Source organism: Erpetoichthys calabaricus, chromosome 1 (genome assembly GCF_900747795.2).
Source record: "Erpetoichthys calabaricus chromosome 1, fErpCal1.3, whole genome shotgun sequence".
Classification (NCBI taxonomy): domain Eukaryota; kingdom Metazoa; phylum Chordata; class Cladistia; order Polypteriformes; family Polypteridae; genus Erpetoichthys; species Erpetoichthys calabaricus.
In genome coordinates, this window is record NC_041394.2 from 1610615 (window position 1) to 1632384 (window position 21770).

Below are 21770 nucleotides of genomic sequence, written 5' to 3' on the forward strand. Positions count from 1 at the left end.
TTTTCTTATAGCGCAACACCGGTTTAAATTGCCTAAATGACGTTCAGAACATGGCGCAGCGGGAAACTGTTTAAGTGGGGACCTTTTTCACTGCTACACCACTAAACACAGATTTGTTGCACTAGAGCTCTTTTTCACTGCTACACCACCACAAATAGTGGGCGGTAGCATAGGTATGCCGCGCGGTGAAAATGGACAGAGAGCATTCCGAAACTGAACTACAAGTAAAGTTGAACATGTGATGAACAGAAGAACTTTTGCCGAAAAAAAGGAGTCACGTCCGTCGCCTGGAGATACTTTAGTTTTAAAAGGTCAGATGTGTAAATACTGTTTCTATACTACTGGATAATACTGCAAGCCAAGTTGTACTTGTTTTTGTACTTGCTAGTGTATGTTTTGCTTGTATTCATCCTGCGATGTGCTATCGACTCGTTCAGAGATGGGCGCAACTCTGAATGGATGGCATAATTAAACATGTATAACGAAGATATTTTTAAAGTTCTGAACACTCCGTCGGCTAAGTTAATAACTAGTTTTAATTTCACAAAGACGTTTATCGTGTGGTGATTGGTAGAGAGCAGGAATATCATGAAGTGAATGGATTCTGTGCGGTGATTGCTGCAGGCGACCTGCTCTTAGTGCGGAGGAAGTCAGTTTAAGAAGCGTAGTGATTAACGACTGGGTCGGGGAACACTTAACACAAAGTATTTGATGTGCTGCATTAACTTGTGACGGGGTTTGAGAAAATCTAGTAAATTAAACATTGATTTTAGGATGAAGTTTAGTTTACAACATTCTACTTTAATTATAAAATAAACTATGAGAGTAAAGTGGAAATGTCGACTTTAATCTTGACATAGTCAACATGTCGAATTTATTCTCGACATATAGTTTGTTTTTTTCTTCTGTGTCCATATTTTTTTTTCTTCACAGTGGCCCTAGTGCGCTTCCATAGGACTGTACCACAAACAGCATTATAAATGCAAGTTGCAGTTTTTATTATTTATGTATACAGCTTAGCTTGAAGCAAGGTCCATATTAATGCAGTTTGCCTAAATGATGGTACAGTTGGTAAGATGTCATCACCAAGTTGCACTTGTTTTATTTTATTTTAATTTGGTGAGTACTGTGTAATGCACCTGGGCTTGAAGCCTTGAAGTAATGGTGCAACTATCAGTAATACTATTATGTATTTTATTGTTATTATTTATTAGTTTAAATATTATGCAGTTTAATGATGGTAAAATTGTTTAAAAAGTCACTTTAACGTGTCAGTGGACAGAGATTGTTAACATTAACAGAAAGTGTAGTTGATTTACAAAAAATATTTACTATTTATTCCTTTTCTAAGACGTGTTCAGTGCAATCCAACTTTTGACAAACACCTCTGGATATTTTACTAAGTCTAAATGCCTCTTTGGATGGTTGAAAATATGTTGTCAAAATCATAGTTTAAGCTTTTGCAAAATTTGTTCAATTAAAGGTTCTATATTTTGACTGCATCTGTCATGCAATGTGCTTCCTTCTCTTTAGTGCCACCCCCTTGAAAACTATCACTTTATGGGGCCATGCAAACCTGGATTAATACTTGTGTGCACATTAAAATGTCTTTTTGTACGATGTACAATTCTCATAACAGTCTAATAGGTTATTCTTAGCCAGTCTACTGCAGTAATTGCAGTGGAAAATGTGGTTAACATCCACTCATGCATGGGGAAAAAAATACCATCTAATACCGTGAAACCGGCAGAATTTAGAAAAATACCGTGATATAGAATTTTGGTCATACCGCCCACCTCTAGTTGCAAGTAATCAGCATTGAGCAGTGATATGCATTCAAATCAGCACAATGACAAGGGGACCAACATTTTTGCACAGCCAGTTTTTCACATTCGATTTAATTTCATACAACTAAATACTGCTTCACTAAAAAATCTTTGTTCGGAAAACACCGCAGTACTCAGATGTTCCTAAGAAATGAAAGACATACCACTGTTAATCTTTTTTGTTGAAAGCAGAGTCAATTATTATGCAGGCTGAGAGGGGTTCCCAAACTTTTTCATGACTGTAAGTAATCATTTTAAACTAAGCGAGTTATACATAGTGATAAAAATGAGCAAATACGTATACACTTGGACAAAATACATAGAACTATAAATGAAAATATAAAGCCAAAATCCCACAGCCATTGCTTGATGTATGAAGCAGCTGTGAGTAAAAGTTTATCTTCATAGAAAAAGGTTCACAATTTCACCTGAGCAAACTTGCTGGAGGAAGCAAATGAGTCCGCCGTAGTTTTTAATCAAAATGTCTGCAGTTTTTAAAAAAAGGCTATTTGTCTGTCCAGCGCATCCTCCTGTCTCACTACTTCAATTAGCAATGCCATCAGATACTCAATTTTGTTGATTCTTTTTGCCTTGAAAGTTAATTGATGAATGTAAGTTCTTTTAAAACTTTGGACTTCCCCGTATCCTTTGCCATGCCTTACGGTGCTTTGGGCCTTCCAAAAGGCACAGCTAACCCTACACCTTCATACCGTGTGTCTGTTGCTGTGGACCAGGAGTGTATACTTGCCAGACAGCCACCAAAAGATGGTGTTATCCCTGACTCGAGTGTTAAATTTGAAAACTTTTAGCTTACTGAAAGCGTGTCATCTTTAACAAGCCCAGTGAATGATGTTATGCCATCACAATGCAGTGTTAATCATACAGTTTATCTTTACTGTCGCTCTCCTGCAGGCAGCATTGTTCAGGAGAGCAGCTTTTATTAATAATCTCTCTTTGTGTACCATAATTGTCCAACTTCTGTATCGATTTCAGTTGTTTTGGACCCAGCTGATGAAAAATTGCTAGAAGAGGAAATCCAGGCACCCACCAGTTCCAAAAGGTAAAATTCGATCTTATCGTGATTAATATTTCAAATTAATGGTGGCATGGCTATTTCTAAAGACCAGCAGCCCTTCCTTAGCGTTGGGGGTATTCTGCCTGCTACAACAGAAATCTGAATTTCTCAACTTGGCATCTCTTACTGATTTGTACATGCTAATAACATCCAGTTTAGAAGTTTTGCAATGTTTTATATATATTTATATATATATATATATAATATGGGTGTTTTTTTGTTTTTTTTAAGGTCACAGCAGCATGCCAAAGTTGTGCCATGGATGAGGAAGACTGAGTATATTTCTACAGAATTTAACAGATATGGCGTCTCTAATGAGAAGGTTGAAGTCAAGTAAGTCTGTTCTTAAATACATCACTTAGGCTCATAACTCCACACTCTTTATAGTAGTGATGAAGGCACATTTTAGCTATGGTTTTCAATGCTGTACCATCTGAATTGTGTTCTTTCCCAATGACTTTGCTCAAGCAACACCTCTTGTGACAAAGTACTTCAGATTGTTCCATTTTTGATTCTAGGATTGGTGTGTCTGTTAAACAGCAGTTCACAGAAGAGGAGATCTACAAGGACAGAGACAGCCAGATTTCAGCCATTGAAAAGACCTTTGAAGATGCCCAGAAATCTGTAAGTTGATGTGATTTAGTCTGAACACATAATGGAAGTGCACCACTTAGTATGTTAAAGCCACACCTAACTTTTCATTCAGAATCTGAATCTCCAGAGGTCTTGCTATCTGTGGGTCTAGAAAAGGCCTTTGAAATGGTTTAATGGGGATATCAGTTTCCTATAATGCACACATTTGGGGTTGGCTAGAAGAGAAGGCTGGCATCTGGAAGGTTGCCAGTTCAACTCATGTTACTGCCAGAAGGGATCCTACTCCGCTGGATCCTTGAGCATGGCCCTTAACCTTAAAATTGCTCCAAAGGCACTATACAATGGCTGACACTGCACTCTGACCCCCCAAAGGTCATCCAAAAAGACAATTTCTTCTTGGTGATTAATACAGTGTACCAAATACCAAAATACAAACTAGAACTTCACGGGTTAAATCAGTTTATGTAGTCAATAATAATAAGACTTGACCACCAATTATTGCAGACCAGTCCATTATCAGTCACTATTGAACCACTAAGTATACAGCCATACATCCATCTATCAGTTATATAGTGCCGTTAATATCTGTCTATCTGTTATATAGTGCCTTTCACTCTCTGTCTATGTTATATAGTGCCTTTCACTCTCTGTCTATGTTATATAGTGCCTTTCACTCTCTGTCTCTGTTATATAGTGCCTTTCACTCTGTCTGTCTGTTATATAGTGCCTTTAATATCTATTCCAATCTCATCCTTCAATAGTGGAGGTTCTGTCCATCATAAAATTAGGCACTGTTTCCAACATGTGGTGCCTGCTCTCTAGGATTATGTTGTTTTAGAAATGCAGCTCATACTTTGAACCTTTGTGTATGTCCCTACAGTAATCAAGGCAGAAATATTAAGAGGAGAGAAATCTGGTACAAAAGAGCGGGTAGATCTAACTTGCTTTAAAATGCAGCTTTCACTCCTAAGACACATTGCAGTGTGATTGTTTTTAACGCTTAGAAATATAGCCTGAAGATCAGCCATTGGAACAGTGCAGTGGTCTTTCCTTTCTTCAGTGGCGTCTTTGACATCTGCAGTTTAATGTTTTGGTGGAGCAGAGACCTGATTTTCGGTGCAGAGTTAATGGGGCTTCTGGCTTTGAGGCATCTTGAGAGGCCTTGTATATGCTCACTTTCCACATACCGATGGTGTGTATGGATTGCCACCAACTTAGCACATTCGTTGAGGTGTTTGCGTGTGCTGTGTATGGATTAGGCGCTCCAAAACCTCAATGTAACACATCCTTTCATTATTACTTTATGCTGTGGGGCTTCTTTTCATCAGTGGGCACAAATAAAGCCAGAGAACCTGTTTGAGTCTGCTAAGGAGGCTGAAGCTTGAGTGTCAGTTCATGTTTTATATGGACTGTGGTTCTAAACATAAAGTCATAGGAACCTTGGAGTGACCCAGTCAAGAGCCCTGATCTCAGTATGATTAAAATTCTGGGGGGGGATATTTGAAAATTGTGGTGTATGAGGGTCATCCCATTAACTTGAGCATATATGCCTGGAATTCTGGTAGTAATAATACACTTCATTTGTATAGCACCTTTCCACAGCTCAAATCTCTCTGAACAGTGGGCCTGGGGTTTACGTACCCCCAAGAGAACTCAAACTGCTAAAGTTGGCTCTGCAGAATTGTAAAAAGTTGGGGAAATGGAGTGTTTATGCCTACAGCTTACTGCCTTGGTTTCATCTTAGGATTTCTTCAAATATAAAACAGTATTTCGAGTCTAAGGGCTTTGAAAAAATCACACACACAAAAAAAATTCTTGTTGAGTAAAATGACCGAATCGCTCAAGGGTCCGAGTACTTTTACTATACACGATAAGTACAAATACAGGCTTGCAGAGTTTGTTTTATAATAAGTCGCTAATTGTCATCTTTTTGAAAACCCAAAACTTGAAGATTAATCTAATACTCTCCGTGGCAAGTTTGGACTTGTGTAGTTTCTAACAAAGGAACCCAATTATAACAGACAATGATAATATCAGATGTGACTACCAGAGGGCACCTATGTGCCCTAACATTAGACGTAACTCAAGTTCAATTAAACATTAATGTATTAACAGCAGTACCTTCACAAGCTTTAATCCAATGACAATAATCAAATGTCACACCAACAGCTGCAGTCTCCTTCCCATCCTCATCCTCCTCCTTGAGCGTTGTCTCGCTCCCTCCCAACTCTGGCTCTCCGTTTCACTGTCACAGCTCCTTTTTATATTGGCCCCCGAAGTGTGCCCAGGGTTGAGACATTAACCTGCCAAAGCACTTTTGGGTCATGTGGAAGTTGCAAGCCCCTTTTCTATTGCACCTTCTGGCAGCACCCAAGGACCCTGTTACAGGGTCATCCCTCTGAACTTCAACTCCCAGGCAACTCTGCAGATGGTTGACTTAGGAGCCAGTTGGAGGATCACTGTCACCGCTTGTGCCAGGGGATGAATTGTCCATTAAAAGCAATTTTCCCCCAGTCCTTCCTCTACTCATCCCGGATTCTAATCAGGGCTCCACTCGGCTGTGCTGTGTCTCCACTCGAGTGGTCCTTCCATTACATCGTCCTGCTCTGGTTAGGAGACTTTTTCGACCCCTGTCAGGATGCCAGACCATTCTGTCTGGTACTTGCACAGAATACGATAGTTTAGAATGTTAAGCTATCTTTTTACATATAATGCAAAAATTAAGGATATCCTTGCATTCATGCACATTATCGTAAATCACATCAGAAAGCATTATCCAAATGATACGTTCAAACTTGATTAGTTTCCTTTTATCGCTTCAACTTGCTTTTGTTAATGTTTAAGATAACGGCGACCAAATCATAATGGCTGGCCACAATGTGAATCATTGCAGGTGTTTGTTCAGATGGTTCCCTTTGGGTTTTTAACTCCTCTGATGCCCATTTGTCTTGACAGATCACTCAACATTACAGCAAGCCTCGGGTCACCCCTGTGGAGGTCATGCCAGTCTTTCCTGATTTTAAGGTAAGTGCATGAGGGGGGCACACACATACACACACACACAGAAGTATTTGCCCCAATTACAGACTCGTGATCAAAAGTTCTGAGAATGACACAAGTATTGGTTTTCACAAAGTTTACTCCTTCTGTGTTTTTAGTTTCTGTCAGACGTTTCTATGATATACTGAAGTATAATTTCAAGCATTTTGTAATTTTCAAAGGATTTTATTAAGAATTACATTAAGTTTATGCATGTATCGTCCAGGAATGGTGCCAAAACATCCTCCGAGAGCAGTTTGGTGACCAACATAGAGCACTGGGCCTTAAGGCAAAAGTGAGAACTAAATGGCTCGGGGAACAAAACATAAAAATTTGGTCCATGGCCAGGAAACTTCCCAGGCCTTTAATCCCATTGAGAAGTTGTGGTCAATCCTCAAGAGGTGGGTGGACAAACAAAAACCCACCAATTCTGACAAACTCCAAGCATTGATTATGCAAGAATGGGCTGCTGCCATCAGTCAGGATTTTGCCCAGATGTAAAAACACTGAAGCAGCAAACTTTGTGAAAACCAAACTTGTGCCATTCTCAAAAATTTTGGCCACGACTGTATGTTGGTACTGGAGTCGCTAGCTATGCGGCTTTCCGTGTGGGTCCTCAGTGACCAGAGGAGTGTTGACATTTAATAAACTGTGCAGTGTTTTGAAGAAAGACTACTCTGTAGAGACCAACCAGACCAATTAGAGCCTGAGCTAATCTCTTGCGTATTTTGTCTTGTTACTTCATAAATGATTACATTCAGGGTCTCATCTTTGTCAACATGACCGGACAGATTCTTTATATTTCCTCACTTCTTTCTCTGTTTAGAAACAAAGACACCAAATACTTTTGTCCTCTTTGGCTTTGCACATTCAGAGAAATCGTGTGTTTTATATTTTTGACTGCGTCTGTGTTAGATATATTTAAAAAAAAAAAAAAAAAAAACTGAAGCAGATCATCTTTGGTTTTGTGTGATGTCCTTAAAAGTTGGGTCTTTGTGGAGGCAGACATTCACTTGTTCTATTCGTATCAGTAGGGTTTCCTCTGGGGTCTCCAAGTACTTCTCACAGAGATGATATGTGGTCTTCCTTTTTGTTTGACTGGAGTGAGATCTGCAATGAGGGTTGACGCCAGGCTAGACTCCAGAGCACTGCAGATGTTCGGTTGTTTTAAAAGCACCAGAATGGCTGAACCTTTTGGTCAGTCGGTGGTCGGTTGGTGTGTAATTCAGTAATCCCACTGTTACTTGGTCATTTCTTCCCCTCCAGCCCATTTGAGTTTGTTGTGGTGTCGTGTTATTAAGGGGTTTGTTTAATGAGGTCTTTGTGCTTTTTTTTTTTTTTCCAGATGTGGATTAACCCTTGTGCCCAGGTCATCTTTGACTCGGACCCCGCTCCTAAAGACATTGCTGGATCTGCTGCTGTTGAAATGATGTCTCAGGCCATGATCAGGTAGAATTCTTTTAGCGTTAGGGCAGAGCTGTATTTAGCCATTGTGTGGGCCTGTGTCCTTTAGCTTCTTCAGCACCATTTCTCTCCAGCTCTGAAATGTAAGCCCACTTTTCTTTGTGTACTTATCCTCTCCAGGGGAATGATGGACGAAGAAGGTAACCAGTTTGTTGCCTACTTCCTGCCAAATGAAGAAACCATGAGAAAGCGAAAGAGAGATTTTGAAGAAGAGATTGACTACATGCCTGATGAAGTGTAAGTTGTCTTGTTAAAAATGGGACGAGAAAAATACTTTTGTTAAATTCAGTTTTTGTGCTTGGCACTGTATTGTGATCCTGCTAGCTACTGTTTTGTGACAGTCTGTGAGGTTAACTCTTTTCTACCCAGCAGACCAGTACATACCCAAAAGGTCGGTGTAATGGACCGCCTTTCTATTGTCATAACACCACTGCCTGAATAATGGCCTACGCTACAGTCAACACTACTGTGCTCTCTAAATCTTGCGTTCTGTGGCCGTAAAGACATATTCTTGAAAGGCATTTACTCCTCTCTGCTGTCATCACCTGACTAGCTAGCATACCGGCCTTCACTATATTAGATTACGCACATAATACACCACTCACCGCTGTCGAGTTACACAACTTACGCTGCTGTTTTGTTTTTTTTTATTTTAGCTTCGAGTCAGTTTTGTTCTTGCTTGTAGGTTTCAAGAAGAAAATGGAATGGATTTTAGTTGTAGCTTAGCATGGGATCAACTCAAAACAACAAATGCGTAGTGTGCACTGAGAAATGCAAGCAGGCAAAGAGAGCTTGTGCCCTTCTGCTTCACACTTTAGGATATCTGTGCTATGATATGATGGGTGTACCATCCCAGTCAAACTCCACACCTGCCACTGTCCCCAGAGTGGGTTGCGCCACCCCAAAGGAGTTTGGGTGCTTGATGCCAGTAGTGAGAGCCCCGGAGGGAATGGGAGACACATGGCGATTGATCAGAAGACAGTGAGAATCATGTGAAGTGCTCCTGTGCGTTGCTTCCCGAAGCACGTCACTCAAAGGTGCGGTTTGGGCGTTCGGTTCGTACAATAGATGGTAGATGGCACGACTTTAAATGATGCAGTTTGTTCTGTTGTTACAATATTGTGGGTTATCATATCATAAATTTAAATTTTACTTTTATAAATGAAGTTATTTGGTTTTCAGAATTGTTAAACTTTGCTGGTGAGTCTAGGGTGATAGATAGATAGATAGATAGATAGATAGATAGATAGATAGATAGATAGATAGATAGATAGATAGATAGATAGATAGATAGATACCTTATTAATCCCAAGGGGAAATTCACAAGTAGGAAAAAGTGTCCAGGGAATGAGTCCACATAAAAGAAAGTGGTAGGAGTAATCAATGAAATAGAGAAAAAGGTAGAAGAAAAAAAAGGTAGAAACCACGGAGCTGCTGGAAAGGCTACCACTCGCGGCGGCGCCTGCGTCACATATTTTGGTTATAGTGCTGAAGTGCTGGGGATGTTAGGGTTCAAGGGATTAAATCAATGCTGAGTGTGATTGGTTATTTTGTACAGATTTTCTTTTGTTCCCCTTTATCAAGGGTGGCGGTTTTCCTGAGCCTGCTGTATACTGACTTGTACGTGTAGATCAAGACATTTACAAGTTAGCATATGTGGAGGCTTTTAACTATAGCAAGAATATGTGTCAAGTACAAGTTTATTTGTATGTCATAGATTGAAATTCCTACTTTCATGTCTCCTTCAGACTAGCAATACAATACCAAGAACTGATAAGAAAAATTGACATCGTCATTCATTGAATGAGATATACGGCGCCTTCAGAAAGCATTCCGATCCTTACAATTTGTTTTTTTTTTTTTTTTTTTACATGTGCTAAAATCATTTCAATTCATTTTAGCTTCCTCCTGAAATATCCCATTAAAACAAGTATTCAGACTCTGTGCTGTGACACTTGAACGTGTGCAGCCAGAAGAAATCGGGAATCCTTTAGAGTGCTTCAGCTTTGGCTGTGAAGCATTGGATATTCAGCCCTGAGCTGGGCCGTCTGAGGCTGCTGGTACTGAAGTTAAACACAACCAACGCAACAGTCTGTGCCCGTTTCTCCCATTTATTTTAAGGGTGGGGGGGGGGGGGGGAGAAAACTACAAAGCAATTCATGAAGTGATTGCCTACTGATGTCATGTGTGGCCATTTCAATTAGGCATTTGGGAATATTAGACCATTTACCCTCAATTGATTTGTGAAGTATTGTTTCAGCATGCTCTGGCCCACTACCGCTTTTAATAATGTCGACAGCAATTGCAAAGTTGAGGTGTTTTTAAGAAAGGTCACAAGGTATTATGCAAATAGTAATGTTATTTGAACGCTCAGATTTACAAAAAATACCCAAATTCTTGAAGTAGGACTTGGGGCCTTTACCCCCTCATTGAGATTTTACTTGTTTCTGGGAAATAAACGGAGCCTCCTCCACACGTACATTCTACTTGTGCTGTAATTATTAGTTGTGTATTTTCTTGTCTATTTCCAGTTAACTCTCAGAAAAAACCAAGCCATCAAGGTCACATCAACAAATTGTTTCCCCAATGCTAATCTTTCTTTCTGTTGAAACACAGCTATGATTACAAGATTGCCAGGGAATATAACTGGAATGTGAAGAACAAAGCCAGCAAGGGTTATGAAGAGAATTACTTCTTCATCTTCAGAGATGGCGACGGTGTCTACTACAATGAGCTGGAAACGAGGTAAGCTTGAGTACAGGAGCATTTGTGCCACACAGCAACCCCTTCGGTAAAAGAGGGGCATTTTCTTCTTTCTCTGATCCGTATTTACAATTACTGAGAGAATTACAAGTTTTTTTTCCATTTTGCAGAACTAATTTCTCTTCTGAGTTTTTTTTTTTTTTTTATATAAATAGTGAGATTCTGGACTGGATAATATAGCATAATATTGAGTACCTAAAAACGAGAGCACAGAATCGCTGCTGAATAGCATACATACAAGTGTAGGCAGAAAGGCACGTGGGGGAACTCACGAGTCACGGGTTGCCACCATTGTGTTACGAGTTACTGTTGCATTTAATGTCAATGGGTAATGGACAGTTAGCAAATTGGGTCACGGTGGGTTGACTGTTTTCTATGATTCTCCAAGGTGAACTCTCTGACCATCTCCATGGGGGGTGGGGGTACCCCCCCCCCCCACCCCTTGTCCCTATCTCCACACTGACAGTCATCTGGGCATTCAACAAGGAATGAGTCTTGAAGACACTGAATAGGGCAAGATTGAGTCGCGACAGAAACAACGTTTAAGAAACCCTGACATTTGGAAATAAGTGTTAAAATGTTTAGGACTGAGAGGTCCAGCAAAATTAACAGAAGTAGCAGGGAACCAAAACCTTTGATGTGGGTAAAAACATAAACATTATTTGATAAATAAGATGTCTAGTTTTTATACTGTAAATACCTTGCATATTAGTTGATTAGTTGACCCATAATGCGTTCCGAACCTCCCACAGCAACAATTACTTAACCTTAACATCTTTGGCTTGCAGGAAGTGACGAGGAGGAGAATGAAATGGAAGGTGGTTAAATCTTTTCTTTATAAAATTGTCGAGATGGTGGATTTTGACATGCTGTACATATTAGTGAGATCGGTCACACGAACGCCACTCTCATATTTCCGCACAATTTCCTTCTTCGTTTCGATTGTGATCGTTTTTTTTTACCTTCTGTGATAATTGCCCGGACACCACCAGTCGGAGACCACATCTTTATCCAAAATACTTTTATTTTCTTCTCCTCACAACAACACTACTCAGTCCCGCACAACTCACAACGTGCTTCTAGCCCCAGTCTCCCTTCTCCTGGGCCTTCTCTCTCCTTGTCCCTGGGCCACCTGTCCTCTCTCTCCAGGAGCTTCGTCCTGCTCCTGCTCCCGACTCCAGCTCGTTGATTGGAGGGAGGCGGCCCCTCTTATCCTCACCCGGATGAGCTCCAGCTGCTCTACCTGATGTCACGTCCTGGTGTAGCGGAAGCATCAGGAGAGCACCCGGAAGCACTCCGGGTAACCCTGGAAGGATCGTCCTCCATATGTGTGGCGGAAGTAAATAAGTCCCGGGCTCCATGAGGCTTGGGGCGCCCCCTGGCGGTGACCAGAGGCCCCAACGGTCTTGAGCCTCCCTGTTCTCCTTCCATGGGCCTCTTCTACTCCAGGGTGGTTGCCCCCTCATGGCCCGGAGGACAAATATGCCACAACTCCATCCTTCCAGGCATCCCGGCCTGGTCTAACCCCCAGCCATGTACAACACTTCGTTACCTTCTTTTCTAGCTTTTTGGGGCTATTTTGATAGCAATTATCAAAATAAATTATATAAAGCACTGCACTGACCGAAATTACATCCACAAACACATGTATCTGGGCTCCGACTGACGCTTACGAACGCTCTCGGCTGTTTGTTTACAATCGCACAAGCAGATACACGTGACCGCATTCGGGTCGTAACGCAAGATGTTGGTCATAATTCAAAACAAAAATTTTGGTTGTAAAGCAAGTTGTTCGCATGTCAGGCCGGTCGTATATCGAGGGTCGACTGTACTAGGGAAAAAAAACACACACAGCGTTCAACTAAGATATGTGCAAAACAATAAAGAAGGCAGGAAAGACCAGTCAAACAGTGTGAGGTGGGGTTATGAACAGCCAGACTAACTCTGCTGCCTTCCAAACACATGTAGCTGGAATTGTTACTACAGAATGCCTGTGAAGTGTAACACAGTTTGGTGCAGTAAGCCAGGGGGCTTCAAGTTCAGTCCTGGGGACCCCCTTGTGGCTGCAGGTTTTCATCCCAATCCAATTTGTCATTTTTTTTTTTCTCAACTGGACTCCTGTAACGTTTTGAGTTCTCCACTCTAAAATATTTTTTAATGTACTTACCCTGTTGTGTTTATAGTGAAGGTCAAGGGAAAAAATATTAGTTTAATGTCTTCATGGAATACACTGTCACAAGCCGTCTACTAAAACAGATGGCCTGCTAGTAGTTTGGGACCGACCAGGACTGAGGGGGTAATAAGAGAGGCACGAGAGAGGCAGATGTTCAAAACCAAAGGTAATTTTAATTTTGATTTAAAAAGGATGCACAAAAATGTATAAATAATCCAGTGACAAGGCAAAATCAAATTATGAAGAAGAAAAAAAAAAAATAGGACAAAAAAATAGAAATTGGAAAACACAGAGGCTCTTACCTTAAAATATATGTATATAATCAATTCCAGTCCATGCAAGGGCATCAGCAGCCTTAAAATAATACAAAACTGGACTCTGTTTCAGTCCAGGTCACAGGTACAACTCCTCAAAAAAAAAAAATCTCACGAGTTGTTTTTGGTCCTCAGGAGCCTAACACACTCCTTTACAGCAACCAACAGCTCAGCCACCAGGCACCTCTTAGTCTGGTGTTCCTCGCACTACCTAACTCCTATTAATTCTCTCCAAACGATCGTTCCCCTCTTGCGGCCACAACTGTGCTTATAAAGCCTTTTCCATTACCAGGATTGGCTTACCTGATCATAGGGAGATACCATTTAAGACCTGCCGGGGAAATCGTACCCAAGTACAAATCAAAATATCCGACAACAACATATACCTAATAAAACAATAAACAACAAAACAACAAAAACATTTATATCTATACAAACTTAAACATTATGGTTCACGTACACTACTAATACAATTTGGACTTCTCCTATAGCTATCGTTTGACCTTCCCAGGCATCCGTGACTGCGTTTAGCATCTGTGCCACCTTTAAAACACCAGTCGGTAAAAATGATATGTTATGCGCGAGTCTTGCACCCAAAACATACAGCAAAACATCTGAAAAAAAAAAACCTTAAACAACCTGATGGTAAGACCAAATATCTTCTAAAAGTTTAAAAAAAAAAAAAAAAAGTTCCTCTTTTTTCCTCATTGCAAACCCGCTAGTACATTGCTCATTGTAGTTAATACGTAAAACTTAATGAAAGTCTTGACCCGTATATATCCGTGCTATAAATATATCCGCATCACAGTGAGGCTATAGCAGCACATACACTAGTGATAATGTTTTTTGTACTGTAGGCTTCACTGGGAGTCAGCTCTGAAGAACAGCAAAAATATTATAACAGCCAGGAACAAATCTCAGGTTACTCTTGTCACATAATCCACGTGTTACTGGTCTATTCTCACAATCTCCAAAATGCAAGCGTTTTTCTGCTAAAATAATTGTTAAACATGCAGAGGTACCCAGCACTGCCTGGGGTGAGGCCACTGACTGAAGTTTAGAATGAAACCAAGCCTGTGGCCTACCCCTCTACAAATGGGAAATCTGAGTAACGTTTGGCACAGAGAGGCTCAACAGTTTGAATCTGCATACCAGACACACATTCAGCTTTATAAATTAGATAATTACAAAAAATTGGAGAAAAATCAGAGTAGTGCACAAAAGTTGAAGCACATTCAAATGGCATCGGACCTTTGAATCGAACTTCAGATGTTTTTCATGGACATTTTAATATTTGCTGCTGTTCACCATTGGCCTCAGCTGGCTGAGCTGGCCTATTCTGGTGAAAAGTGTTCTAATGTTCTTCCTGGTAAAAATGATGCGATTTTTCTTTTTTCATGTCGACACTTAAATGAATTTCTCATTGGGAAGGAAGCTCATTGAGAGGCTTTCATTGGATGTGTTGTTTGAAATGTGTTCAGTACAGACAGTCCTCACGTTGGGAATGAGTTCCATTCCTGCTAACTGCCATGAAATCGAGTGTTTACAAAGTCAAAATGGGTGTGAGGCCTCCAAACATAAGCGAAGGCCAGGACCTCCTGACTAATTTGCTCAGCTGAGGCCCACCTAAACATGGCCGGGTTCTTAATGTTACTTGCTGGCTTCAGTTAGAGCAGGGCCTAAAAATTGGGAGCTGCCATAGGAAAACAAATATCCACAAATATATCAAAAAGCCCAACAAAAAAGTTGAACAAAAAAGTCCAACAAGGAATCTTTATAAACTGAAAATGTATTTATCAAAAATAGAAGAGCACAAAGAAATGCTCGGTAAAAAGAAACAAAAGGTGTCGCCAAAGCACAACCCTTCAACGGACAAGTCCAAAAACTCCAAATCAAATAAACCGAACGTCACTTGTCACATTGAATTATACACATGTTGCAAATTGTTCGTTACAAAAGCCCATTAACAATATAAATATTGTAATAAACCACAGCCCCCCAAACACAGCAGATCCTGTGGCTTAACAAGCTGCTGCCATCTGGTAACAGGCTGGGGGGTGGCAGGGAGATGAGGTCAGAGCTGCTTAACTGCCCCACAGGTTTACATGTAAAGACATTCACATCTGAATAGAGCGTGTTGTGTTCACATATCAAACATGCTTGGTAGAAGTTTGTTCCTTCTGATGCTCCCCTGGTTGAAGTCACCAGCATTCTAGGGTCAAATGATTCATCAGTAGAGTTCTGGTAACAGATTGAATCGTTTCTGTCGCCTAGTTAAGTTGCATCACACTTGTTTATTATCTCCCCGGGCAGTCATGTAGGCTTATTCAGTCAATATTTCAATGTCTTTATTGCACATTTTAGTTTTAGTTATAAAATGCTAGCTTCTTTACCATTGTTTAGTCATATAAATTTCCAGTCCCTCTCCTGAGGGGGCTTCTACGGAGGCTTGCTGCATGGTGTTGCACCTGGCAATCAGAATCCTAAGCCAGGTCACAAAAACGAGTAAATCCAATAATCTCCACAATAAACGTAATGGTCTCCTACTCCAGAACTTTCTCCGCTGACTTAAATAGCCAGAGGGAGGACTTGGGATTGGTGATGAATGGGTGGCCCTGCCTTCTGGGGCTCCACCTATAAAGATCAAGGAGCAGAGGTACTTTGGCCTCCTTGGCATTAACCCCAAGGACATGAAATTGTACTCAATTATTGTTAACTGTTAGTCTGATTTAGAGTGACGTCTAATGACTCATGACAGTGGTCTGCTGCCACCTAGTGGCTGAAATGACATCATGCTACAAAAAAAAAAATGCATTTTGCCACTCCAAGACAACTCATCAACATTCATGAAAGGGGTGGAGCCTCCAACTAAAAACACAATTGGAAACAAACTGCAAAGGCAGGGAACTGAACCATTACTTGAATCGAGTGATTTAGTGATGAGGATGTGAATGGCCAACAGATGTTGACAAGTGAAACTGATGCAAAATACAGCAGGCAAAATCATTGTGCTCGAGTGTAAGGACAAAGATGGACATTGGCCTGCTAGGCCCTGTTCAGAGTGCAGCAACTGTTGGTGTTTGTGCCAGCAACAAATGTGGAAGTCACCAAGTCATGTGCTGTCATAGACTACAGTAACATAAGGGCCACATCAGTTGTGGAGTTCCAGCAGTTACGTTCTACCCTGTAATGCACAAGTAACAAATAAAAGTGAAGTGCGTCTACTGTTCCAATTGTGTCGTCAGACTGTGCCTTGGTGATCGTCTCAGCACAGCTGTGGACACTACACAGATCTTTCCTTCTCTATCCAGATTGATGTTTTTGGTATTTGCATGTTTCTGTTACACGTAGTTACCCAATTTCTTGAAACAAATTACGTTTTTGGCTTGTTTTTCTGGTGTAAACATAAAATGTACCTAAAAATATGACACATAACTACCCATCTATCCATCATCCAACCCGCTATATCCTAACTACAGGGTCATGGGGGTCTGCTGGAGCCAATCCCAGCCAACACAGGGTGCAAGGCAGGAAACAAACCCCAGGCAGGGTGCCAGCCCACCGCAGGGCACACACACCAAGCAAACACACACCAGGGACAATTTGTAATTTGGACTGTGGGAGGAAACCTATGCAGACACGGGGAGAACATGCAAACTCCACGCAGGGTGGACCTGGGAAGCGAACCTCAGGTCTCCTAACTGCGAGGCAGCAACTCTACCCACTGCGCCACCATTCTGCCCTGACACCTAACTAAACAAGTAAAAAGTTTAATATGTAACACTGATGCTTAGAATCTGATTTTGTATGCAAGTTGAAACTTTCACAGAAAATGGAAACATATGCAAAAATGCATAATGCTTTATTTTTTTAGCCATGTTAAAAAAAGGGTAAATGAACTGAAATTCAGTTGAAAAGTCTGTGAAATTGGTGCACCCCAAGTCCCACCTGCACTTGAAATGTGCCTGCTCAGCTCGTCGTTTTTATAACTGAGAGGTTTTGCACCCGTTCAATTTCAAGTTGATGTGGCAATTGCAGATTTTGCAGTGGCCCCCCGGTCCAGCGTTTCAGGCTCAGGTGAGTGCGCTGACGCTCCTCGAGCCCCTTGTGTTTTGTGAACATGCAGCCTGCGTTCTCCCAGCAGGCCACACTGCACCTCTTTAGTTCAGTATGTCTGCTGCTAAGAGTGAGACACAATGGCCTGAGAGCTAGCGGTGTTAAATGGCAACTCTTTTTATTATTTCAGAGTCCGTCTAAGTAAGAGAAGAGCCAAGGCAGGCGCTCAGTCCACCACCAATGCCATCCTGGTCGTGAAGCACAGAGAGATGAATGAGAAGGAGCTGGAGGCACAGGTATGGGGGTGGGGGTCCACGTGCATGAAAACTGCTGCCCCCTACAGTAGAAGTGATTGTAAAGCTTCACACTGCTCTTAACTGTGGGCCCAGTGGTTGGTTGATTTATTTATTTCCTCCGTGTTCTGTTTGTCACCTGTGCCCACAAGTTAACATAGTAGTGGCTCAGCGGTTCTTTTAAGTTGGGTTCTCTTGTAAATTCTCTCTCCAATTTATTTTGTCCTTATAGGAAGCTCGCAAGGCACAACTGGAGAACCATGAACCTGAGGATGAAGAGGAGGAGATGGACAAAGACACCCAAGATTCAGGTGAAAGACGATGTGTGAATCTGTTAGAGCTCTCTGTCAAACCACAAACGACAAAGCTTTGCCATTTAAATCTCATTATTTATCATCGCAGTGCAGCTTGAATGTAGGAGGACCCCACAGAAAAGGCCATTAATTTAGTATAAACTTATCTTTTTTTTTTTTATTTAAACCCCCTATTCATAGTATTGACTTTCCAAATAATGGACACAAACTGTGACAAAACTGTTAACAGTCCTTGTTTACTTAACCCAAGTTAGGGCTGTGGCTGCTGGTTGTAATTTGCGTACCACAAGCTACTAAGTAAAGTTCTCCTGTGGCCTCAGGTGGTGAAGCACCAGCCGCTCCATGGTCTTATGCCCGTTTGTCAGAGTTCTGCCCAAGCTCATTTCTTAAGGGTCTCCTGTGATTGGTCCATTTGATTCCCAGTTCAATTTCTGCTTGACTTACTTTTGTACATGCAGGATTTCTTTTTCTATTCCGTTTATTTATTTATTTTTTTTTACTACACACGTGATTTCGTCTAAATGAAGGTGTAGACTTAATAAATACACACACATTCTGATGGTCTCATTAAGTCTGGGGTCCCCGGTCACGGTCCTGGAGGGCCGCAGTGGCTACAGGTTTTCATTCCTGCCAGTTTCCCAATTGGACTTGAGTGCTTGCTGATCGTGAAACTTGGTGTTTAACTCTATGGTGTGTTAGCACTTTCATTCATCAACGACAAATTTAATCACATTGTAGATCAGAGGTCCTCAATTTCAGTCCAGCAATACGTTTTTTGGGCTTAATTTTAGTTATCTTGTCTGTTACCATTCAGAGCCCTTAATTGCCTATTTTAATTTTAGCAGCTGTGTTTAAAATTTTAATTGTTGCCTGTTTTGTTAATCAGACATTAGTTAATAATAAAATGCAGACAACCAATAAACCAGCATCTCTCCAGCCAACGTGCTTCCTTTTAAACCTGTGCATATGCACCATTAGAAGTGTTTGTGTTTAAAAGAGAAAACAAATATTAGAAATAAATGAGAGGGGAATTGGAAGGAGCATTAAGTTTAATTCTGTTGTAGTCCACAAAACCGGGGGACAATGTGCTCAGGTAAAGAAACTCAACAGCGCAGTTAGTTTCTCTTGGATGAATGAAAGCACACAGGCACAAAGGCACACAGTTACAGTGGGTATAGAAAAGACCCCCCTTTGAAATATTCTCATTTTATTTGCTTTACAGCCCTAAATGTAAACACACACACTGATATTTCTGCCCAGCTTTACTTACTCAATGCCACCTCTAACATCCAAGTGAAAGACATCACAGCTACAGTTCAGAAGAATTATAAAAATCAAAAACAAGACCTACTGAGATTAATAAAGGACCCCCCCCCCCCCCCAATGTTAGTGTCATTTTGTTGACCCCCCCCCCCCCTTTGCTTTAATGACAGCCCTGAGTCTGGTGAGATTCTTCTCTATCAGCTTTGCACTCCTAGATTGAGCCCACTCGATATTTGCCCCCCACTCTTCTTTACAGTTAAACTGTCCAAGTTCGGTCACATTGGATGGTGACGTTGGTGGTCTGCTATCTTCAGATCTTTCCACAGATTTTCACTGTGATTGAGGTCTGGACTCTGACTGGCCACACCAGGACATTCGCTTTTTGCTCCTTCAGCCACCATGTGGTCCATTTTGTTGTGTGCTTCAGGTCGTTGTCATATTGAATGGTGAACATTCTGCCCATCTTCAACTTTCTGGCAGAGGGTAGCAGGTTTCCCTCAAGAATTTGATGGGATTTTGCCCCATCCATTTTTTCCTTCTACCCTAACGAGAGCCCCAGGCCCCCCATGACAGAATGCTGCCCCCTCCATGCTTCACTGTCAGTATGGTGTGTTGTGCATGGTGAGCTGCATTGGTGGACCGTTTGGTATCAAGGCCAAATAGTTTGATTTTGGTCTCATCTGACCAGAAGACCTTTTTCCGCTTGGCATCAGACTCTTCAAGGTGCATTCTGGGAAAGCTCAAACAAGCCTTAATGTGGCCTTTCTTGAGAAGTGTGACCCTCCCAAACAAGCCACCATTGTGGAGCGCTTGTGAAATTGTTGTCACATGCACACCATTAATGACCACTCTGTGCCCTCAAATCCTGAAACTCCTTCAAAGTGCCCATTGGCCTCTTGGTGGCCTCTCTTGCCAGTTTGCTTCATGCTCTTATATCCAGTTTGGAGGATCCTAGTGGTACCAAACACTTCTTTATGATGGACTTTACTGGGCTCCTTGGGACTGATAAAGCCTTTGAGATCTCCTGCCTTATGTCCGTCCACAACTCTGTCCCTGAGATCTACTGAACGTGACTTGCCACCCACAGTCAGTCGTGTGCGGTCAGTGGCACTGCCAAGGAAGGGAATGAACGCTCCAGGAACAGCTTCACTGATCACAGGGGGAAAAACGCCAGTAACTGTAATGGGAATGGTGGGCACTGACAGCTGATTGAGTTTGGTGTGGGGGGGGGGGGGGGGGGGTCCTTTATTAATCTCAGGATTTCTTTTTTTTTTTTATAATTCTTCTGAACTGTAGCTGTGTTGTCTTTCACTTGGATGTTAAAGGTGGCATTGAGTAAGCTGGAAAGAAATATCAGTGTGTGTGTTCACATTTAAGGCTGTAAATCAAAAAAATGGGAATATTTCAAGGGGGGGGGGGATTCTTTTCTGGACCCCCTGTAAATACTAAGCTTCATTATCAGCAAGGACTAAGTTCTAATTAGGAAACCAGTTGGAAGGAAAACCTGCGGCCCTCCTGGACCGAGATGGAGGACCCCTGCATTACGTAATGTATTTGTGGCACAGCTAAGAAAATCTCAAGGGGGGCACAAACTTTCAAGCTTATTTAATATCTTTGAACAAAAAGTAACTTTTGTATTTTATCTCCATAAAGGTGATGAGAAGGAGAAAGGCAGCGAGAGTGAACAGGAGGGCAGTGAGGCCGAGCGTTCTGCCAGCGAAAGTGAAGGAGAGGAGGAAGAAGATCAGGACAAGAGAAGCCGAGAGGATAAGGCAGAGTCCCGCCGGCGCAGGCAGAAGGGTAGCGGCAGCGAGAGTGGAGAGGACCAGCAGGCTCGTGATGAAGAGGAGATCTTCGGCAGCGATGACGAGGAGAGTGAGAATGAGAGTGACAACGAGCAAGATGGCCAGGCTGAGCGCAATGAAAGCAGCCATGATGAGAGCGGAAGCGAAGAGGAAGAAGGCAACCGTTCCCGCTCGGCAAGTCCGGCCCGCAGCAGCAGCGAGCACTCCGAAGCAGAGCAGCCGAGTGGCAGGAGTGGCAGTGAGCAGGGCTCGGATTCGAGTGAAGGTAGTGACAGTGACTAAACGGTGCGCCCTGCTGGTGGGTTCTATTCAGACTCTGGAGCCGATTGGCAGTGGCAGAGTTGGCCTGATTTATCCATCAGCTGCTCGTAGATGTACGTATGAATGGGCATCCATGAATGTGGAAGGCACAACGTGGTTTGTCTTCCAAACTTTACTTTTTATCCTTTAGCCAGACGGTGGCAATGAATTTGATTTGTATGTGAGTCTGTCAGTGTAAATAGATTTAAAGAAAAATAAAAAGCCATGTGTGTGAGGTGACGGTCCGTTCATGTTCAAGTGGGTGATGATGTCCACTCTCTGGCGCCATCTTTAGTGAGCACTTGAAACAGTGCTGCAGCCACATGTCCGAGGGTTCTTACCTGAGTGTGCTAATCGACATGCCACACATCAGCACCCTCAGGTGGCATCATTAGCAGATACAATGACCTCACTGACTGGCATGCCAGGCTACATTGTGTGTGGCTCAACTGTACAAACACAAGTGGTGAGAGTCGGGTACTGCGCTGAAG

At 41.9% G+C, this 21770-nt stretch overlaps 1 protein-coding gene across 1 annotated transcript in view; it reads left to right on the forward strand.

Moving 5' to 3' along the window:
• The window catches only part of paf1 (PAF1 homolog, Paf1/RNA polymerase II complex component), a 48083-nt gene extending 26569 nt beyond the window's left edge, over positions 1 to 21514 (forward strand). The window contains exons 5-14 of the mRNA XM_028795439.2: positions 2820 to 2886; positions 3133 to 3234; positions 3420 to 3525; positions 6451 to 6519; positions 7880 to 7983; positions 8119 to 8235; positions 10615 to 10743; positions 17495 to 17600; positions 17830 to 17908; positions 20828 to 21514. Coding sequence (XP_028651272.1) covers positions 2820 to 2886; positions 3133 to 3234; positions 3420 to 3525; positions 6451 to 6519; positions 7880 to 7983; positions 8119 to 8235; positions 10615 to 10743; positions 17495 to 17600; positions 17830 to 17908; positions 20828 to 21261 — 1313 coding nt within the window. The 3' untranslated portion in view covers positions 21262 to 21514. The remainder of the gene's footprint in view (positions 1 to 2819; positions 2887 to 3132; positions 3235 to 3419; positions 3526 to 6450; positions 6520 to 7879; positions 7984 to 8118; positions 8236 to 10614; positions 10744 to 17494; positions 17601 to 17829; positions 17909 to 20827) is intronic.
• Positions 21515 to 21770: the final 256 nt, after the last annotated feature.